Genomic DNA, 6,679 nt, shown 5'->3' on the forward strand with positions numbered 1-6,679 from the left:
ATTTAGAACCAAAATTCCGAGGTTGAAGCCTTGCGAGTCCCCAATCACACTTCTATTGTTTAGCATACGATACTAATAATAGAACACTCGCAGAAGAAACTGCTTCACACATATACAGAAACCGACGATGACACAAAAGAGGAAAATAAAAATACGGAACTTATAAAGAGGGAATATAGAGAAGTTCTGTACATAATATTGATGAGGGTCAGCACACAAAAAAATGTTTAATTTTTTTTTAGCTAGGTTAGAACATTTGCATTATTCATTGACTCCAGTAGGTGGCGCTTTAGCCTATTCATGTTTCCAGGATCTCACTTTGCTATAAAGCCTGTTTTATAGACCCTTTTCCTTAGCCAGCCCATAGTGCTCTGGGACTCCTTTGTCATGTACTGTGTTTCCCCGAAAATAAGACACTGTCTTATATTTTTTTTAGCTCAAAAAAAACACACTAGGTCTTATTTTCGGGGTAGGTCTTATTTTTATTTTTTTTAATGTACAAGAATCCACACTTATTCATGTAGGAAAGTCTACATGTATTCATGTACAAAAATATGGTGATCAGGGCAATCAGGGGTGCCGTACCTTTCCATATTTGCTAACCAATCGCTGGCCAGAATGAGGGAAGCGCACTTTCACTATGGATTCCTCACAGGCGGAGCGCATTTGGTATGACTCCGCCTGTGACAGGAGGCGGCGCTATAGAGGAGGCATCTGCTTATGCGGCTCTGCTCCCTCCGGTGCCGCCTCGCTTCCTCTAGCGCTGGGTTTGTTGGCACCGCTGATTCTCTCCTGCGGCTCTTCAAGTTCCCACTTATGCCACCACCGGCCCTGGGAATGGTCACAACTAGGTCTTATTTTTGGGGTAGGTCTTATATTTTAGCAATTCCCAGAAATAGTACTAGTACTTATTTTTGGGGGAAACAGGGTACCAAATATTTTTGTTTATAAATTGTATACAGTTAGCATACTCCCAATCATCTCTGATCAAGTGAGACTGTGCTATGCCCCGGGTGCTGAATACTCATTCACACACCTGGAATCAGTTGTATATTGGCATTGTAGGACCTTCACCCATAGGCGTGTGCACATGGTGTGCCAGAGCACACCCTCATCACTCCGAGCGCAACACCGAAACCGCAAGAGCAGGCGCCGTGTTTTTAGTCACTGATTCAGTGGAGAGATCACAAAGATCAGCCGGCTCAGCGATACAGAGCGCAGCAGCACTTGCCACTTACATTCCTCACATAACAGCCGCAGCCGTTGTGGAAGCTGCAAGGGAGTGTGGCTGCTGCTACCCATCCAATCAGAAAGCCAGGCTTGCTTCATTACTGCACCCCTGCTGGAAGAGGTAAGGGACAATTGAAGAGATGGGAATCCAGGAAAAGAGAAGGGGCAGAGGTACCTTGATCCTATAGAGGGGGGCAGTGGTACCAGGTTCCTAGAGAGGGGGGCAGAGGTACCCGGGCCCTAGAGAGGGGGGCAGAGGTACCCGGGCCCTAGAGGGAGGTGGGGCAGAAGGACCCAGGTCGGAGGGCATTTGGGCAATAGGAAGGCCGCGTTGCTGACATTGACATGTGACCGGTCAGGATACAATGGATGTGAGTCACATGATCGGCTCTTTAGATTCTTACTGTACAGAGAAATATTTCACAGAGTCACTTCCCCGCACAGAACAATGAATGAATCACACGCAGGCCAAGCAGTGCTCAGCTTCCTTTACAGACATTCACACGAGAACACATAGCAGAGATCACACCGTTCATTCCAGGATTCTCCATCCCTGTCCTATCATCTGCACAGCCAGGCAAGCCTCCCTCCTATCTCCCAGTTCAATCCTACAGCTCCCAGTGTCACCCCTCCACCGGACAAAGAACCAGCATCACCTCCGTCCAATTAGCAGAGCGGTGACCCTGGATGCAGCAAAGCTGAATCGTGATCATAAACCACAATGCTGTCCGTACAGAACTACAAATATTTAGATGTTACAATGTATCAATGTTTATGTGATCTTTTTGCTCTGGAGTTCCCCCTCAATGCCGTGCTATGAAATGGACCTGAATAGTAAGAGAGATCAGATTACACAGATTGATCATAGAGGAAGGACACACCCCATTCATCTCTATTGGCTGGGATAGATGGTTTCCTGTCCTAGAGACACAAAAGGAAGTAAGGGGAAATGTCAGAGTTGTCACCGGAACAGGTGTCCCCATTGGATGATTTTGCCTCACGTCCTGTTCTAGTGACAACGCAATTTTTTTGTTGCATTTACATCCACTTTATATGCAGACGATTGCAAATGATAAAAATTTTAATCTGAACTCCAACCTTCCCTGCAGTCTTAAATCTGACCTCCGACCTTCCCTTCAGTCTTGCACAGTTGTACCGGCTCCTCTCCTGGACTGAAATGGCTTCCTCTGATGTCACTGCACACTGGGAGCTCCTCACAATGTGCATTAGAAGCTGCAGCAAGTCAGATAGAACACGTCTCATTTCCTGGCTGGGGGATGTCCAGCATCATCTAGTGCTTTTCTTCCCAGCTCAACTGTCCCTGGCCCCGCCCCTTTCAATGCAGTTCTATCAATCATGGAGGTTCAGCATCACATGTGGGCGTTACCTAGGGTGGTCTGCATGCAAATACAGCCTGACGTCAGGTTTCTTCACTGACAGCGATGGAGGGAGATATTTTTTCTTAATGAATAATAGAATTGAATGGCGGGATATTTTATACGACATCCATAATCATTCCGAGGCCGGAGCTCTGCGAATACGTGTCACGTGATCCGGAACCTCTCTTGTTATACGTTCCGCACCGAAAAACTAAGAGCGCGCGGTCATAGCGGGCCGGGGATGAGGAAAGCGGCCTAAAGGAACGTGTTCTTGTTGCCGTAGTAACCAGTTTCGCCGTCAGTCTCCCTACAGCATGTTCCCAAACAATAGAAAAAAGGGGACTGGCTGCGATGGGAAGTGGGGGTGTCACTGGAGCAATGTTTATACACTTTTGTTTTTTGGCCACGGCACCCTTTAAAAGTGTGCACCCCGGTCTAAAAATGTACACAAACGATGCACAGCTCCCCAAAATCCATTACAGACTAATCCCAAAATAGGGCTAAATGTAGAAAATAACTTCCTGCCCGGTGACCGAAACTGCATGTCCTGTGCATCGGGAGATAGGAATTCCACACCCCTGCTGCCCCTCTACTCCCTGCTGCCCCTCTACTCCCTGCTGCCCCAAGGCCGGGCCTTGGTTGGCCTTGTGGGAAATCCAGCCCTGGTTGCCACCTGTCCAGTTCCCACTCGGACAGTCCGGTTTAGGAGTCTTGTGTCCGGGTGTCCAGCCAACGGGCACCCGGACACAAGACACTCAGTGCCGACACCGGCACTTTACATTTTCTGACAGATACGGCTGCCAAAGTCCTCGGAAAGCGCGATCTCGGGCGGCCGCATCTGCCTCAAACCTGGATCTTCCTCTGTGTCTGTTTACAGGCTGCCCGCCTGCGGACCCCTGGTGAGACACCGTAGCAGAGACAGCCCACCTGAGTGTCGCACAGCCCTCCTGAAAGCCCGCACAGCCCATCAGGCCACCTGGAGACATCAGGGCGCCAACCCAGAACAACACAGAGTAGGTAGCTTTATATTATTTTGTATTGCTGTATAATGCATTGCTGGGATTTGTCGTCCTCTATAAAAAGAATTGTCGCGCGTGGTGCTAGAGGGTTCTGGTTTCACTTGAAGAAAAGGTGGCAACCCTAACCCAATGCAAAAACTCAAAAAATGGGGTGTCCCCTTCACATCAGAATCCCTCCTTTTACATCAGGAGCCCCCCCCCCCCTTTATATCACAAGCCACCGTCATTCACATCAAAGTAGAACTAAAGCCAACACTTTTGTTTTGTGTAGAGTGAGGGAGGGTTTCATATGCCATCTGTATACCATTGGGGAGATTTCCCTTCACTTCCTGAGAGGAAATCCCCTGGGTGTCACCAGAACTGTCCCCTTCGAAGGTTTCCCATCTATTCCTGCTCTGGTGACAACGTAAAATTTGGGATTTTCTTTCACTTTCACCAGGACAGATAGAGAGGGTGAATCTCCCTAACGGGGACGCAGACAGCAAATAAAAACCTGACAGGTGTTCCACTCTATTAAAAAAATTGCACTTTCATGAACACGTCTTGTGGAATGCGGATACACCTCTTCCTGTGAAATATATAAAGAAACTGCACTTACCGAGGACCAGAAGGGAAAGCAAGATTTGTACGGTGTTCATTTCTCACAGCGACGTCTCGCACTTTGACCTGCGCCGTGTCAGGTGATAAGACGGCCGACGGGCCAGAATGCTGCTGCATCAGCACAAGTTGCAGTTTCCTCCGGTCACAGTGAAGACGCGCCATGGATCGGAGAACACATCATGCGTGTAACATTGACTCCAAAGGTTAAAGGGTAACTCCACTTTAAAAAATATAACAATGAAAAAAATCTTAAAGAAAGGAATACGACATTTATAATTGTCACACGGGCCACCTTGTTGTCTAATGTTATTCAAAATCACCGTTCCATTTACAACTAGCGCTGCTGTAATGCTCGAAATCTGTCCAAAAAACAATGTAATTATTCCCTACGGTCCTCACCTCCATCTAGAGCAGGGGTAACCAAATGCTGGTCCTCCAGCTGTGTGGTGAAACTACAAATCCCATGATGCATCTCTCTCCGGGAGTCATGTCTGTGGCTGTGAGAATGTTGCAATGCATCATGGGATTTGTAGTTTCACCACAGCTGGAGGGCCAGCGTTTGGCTACTCCTGATCTAGAGGCCATTATATGGTATTTTTCCCCCATTCACACGTACAAGAACATTCGTTTTTTGCCCCAATCTCAAAAAAGCTGTTTAATGGGCACAGAATGATTGTACCTGCATAACAAATGACGTTACGCCAATTTTGTATCAGTAGACCCCTTAGGTTTTGATTCAGGTTGAGGATAAGTAGTAGAGCAGCAGAGCATTATTGGCTTATAGTGCTGCTACCCCCTATCATTTCCTATTGTGCAGGGGGGATAACAAGAGGCTGATACAAAGCTTGAGGTGGTATTTAAAAATACACTTTGGCTGCATTGACACTGTTGCATAGCAGTAATTAAGTGCAACGCATGTCTGTGTGCGTTGTGCTGAAATGTCATTCATTAGGAACGGCACCCCAAAGCACATACACAGCACACTGCAACATACATACCACTAAGGGGTGCCGGCTCTTTTTGTTGCAACCAGGGCCGGATTTACTCTCTCTGCTGCCCCAAGGCCAGGTTCTGCAATGCGCCCCATCAACTGAGAATGTCAACTGGATGGCGGGGCGGCAGGGTTAGTTTTATTTTAGTGCCCAAAAGCAGGGCTAAATGTAGAAAGCAACTACCCGCCCGGCGCCCGGAACTGCATGTCCCGGGCATCGGGAGATAGGAATTCCACATCCCTGCTTCCCCTCTACACCCTGCTCCCCCGAGGTCGGGCCTTGGTTGGCCTTGCAGGAAATCCGGCCCTGGTTGCAACACAGCGGTAGTCACCGTGGTGCGGGCACACAGAATACACCATGCTAATGAGGTACATGTGTGGAGTGGTCACATGATGCATTGTTAGAATTAAAAATGAAATGGGGGTCATCTATGCCCACAGGTTTGGTCAGTCCCCCAGCTAATGGCTTATTATTCATTCTCCTTTCACAATCTTATTTCCGCCACAGAGTCATTGTGAGATGAGATAAGGGCAGATAGGCGGCTTTAAAGGGGTTTTCCATGTGCAGATGAAGAAATCTGGTAGAGCAAGCGTGTCTCTCTGCGACTTTCACAGAATCATCTCCATGTTTTGCCTTCTTCTGATTGTATCTGCATCTCTCCTCGGGCAATCACTTCTGCAGCTCCGGGGTATCACTCCGTTCTGTTCTACATGATAATGTGTTTATAGAAAAAGGAAGGGGGGGGGGGGGAGTTTTTCCCCCCCCCAACTGGATGTAAAACCAACAAATAAAGTCTCATATAAGCTCCAACACAATATAATTATAAAAGTCATATTCAACGTTTATCTGGAGCTTTCATTAAAAGAATTCCCTGGTGATCCTGCTATACAGGTGCTTCCTGCTATGGAGTGACAGCACTATGCCCTGTGTTGTCACCCAAAGACTGTAAGGGGGGAGTTGAAGGTGCTTCCTGTTTTGAGGTAACACTATGCCCCTGTCTCCCGATTATGCTCCTGTGTTGTCACACGAAAACTGTCACAGGGGGAGGTGGTGGTGCTTCCTATTATGGGGTGATAACACTATGCCTCCGCCCCCCAATTATGCTCCTGCTTTGACACCCAGAAGCTATCATGGGGGAGTGGAGGTGCTTCCTGTTATGGCGGTAACAACACATTGCCCCCATCTCCCAAATATGCTCCTTTGTTGTCACCTGAAAACTGTCACGGGAGGGTAGAGGTGCCTCCTGTTATGGGGTGATAACACTATGCCCGTCTCCCAATTATGCTCCTGTGTTGTCAACCGAAAACTGTCACAGGTGGTGGAGGTGAAGGTTACAGGGGCGCTGATTAGAGAGGCCTCATGTAGCTTTGCATAGAAAAGGGTGCAGAGGGTAAACTGGGGGGGGCGGGGCCAGTGGGGAGAGATGGAGGCTTGTGTCCTCAGAAGATCATTTGAAATG

At 48.0% G+C, this 6,679-nt stretch overlaps 1 protein-coding gene across 1 annotated transcript in view; it reads right to left on the reverse strand.

The window, feature by feature from the left end:
• Nucleotides 1–4,309, reverse strand: part of AMN (amnion associated transmembrane protein) — a 31,937-nt gene extending 27,628 nt beyond the window's left edge. Inside the window, exon 1 of the mRNA XM_018561081.1 lies at nucleotides 4,227–4,309. Coding sequence (XP_018416583.1) covers nucleotides 4,227–4,266 — 40 coding nt within the window. The 5' untranslated portion in view covers nucleotides 4,267–4,309. The remainder of the gene's footprint in view (nucleotides 1–4,226) is intronic.
• Nucleotides 4,310–6,679: the final 2,370 nt, after the last annotated feature.

The sequence above is a fragment of the Nanorana parkeri genome, unplaced genomic scaffold, assembly GCF_000935625.1.
Source record: "Nanorana parkeri isolate BGI_ZX_2015 unplaced genomic scaffold, ASM93562v1 scaffold499, whole genome shotgun sequence".
In the NCBI taxonomy this organism is placed as follows: domain Eukaryota; kingdom Metazoa; phylum Chordata; class Amphibia; order Anura; family Dicroglossidae; genus Nanorana; species Nanorana parkeri.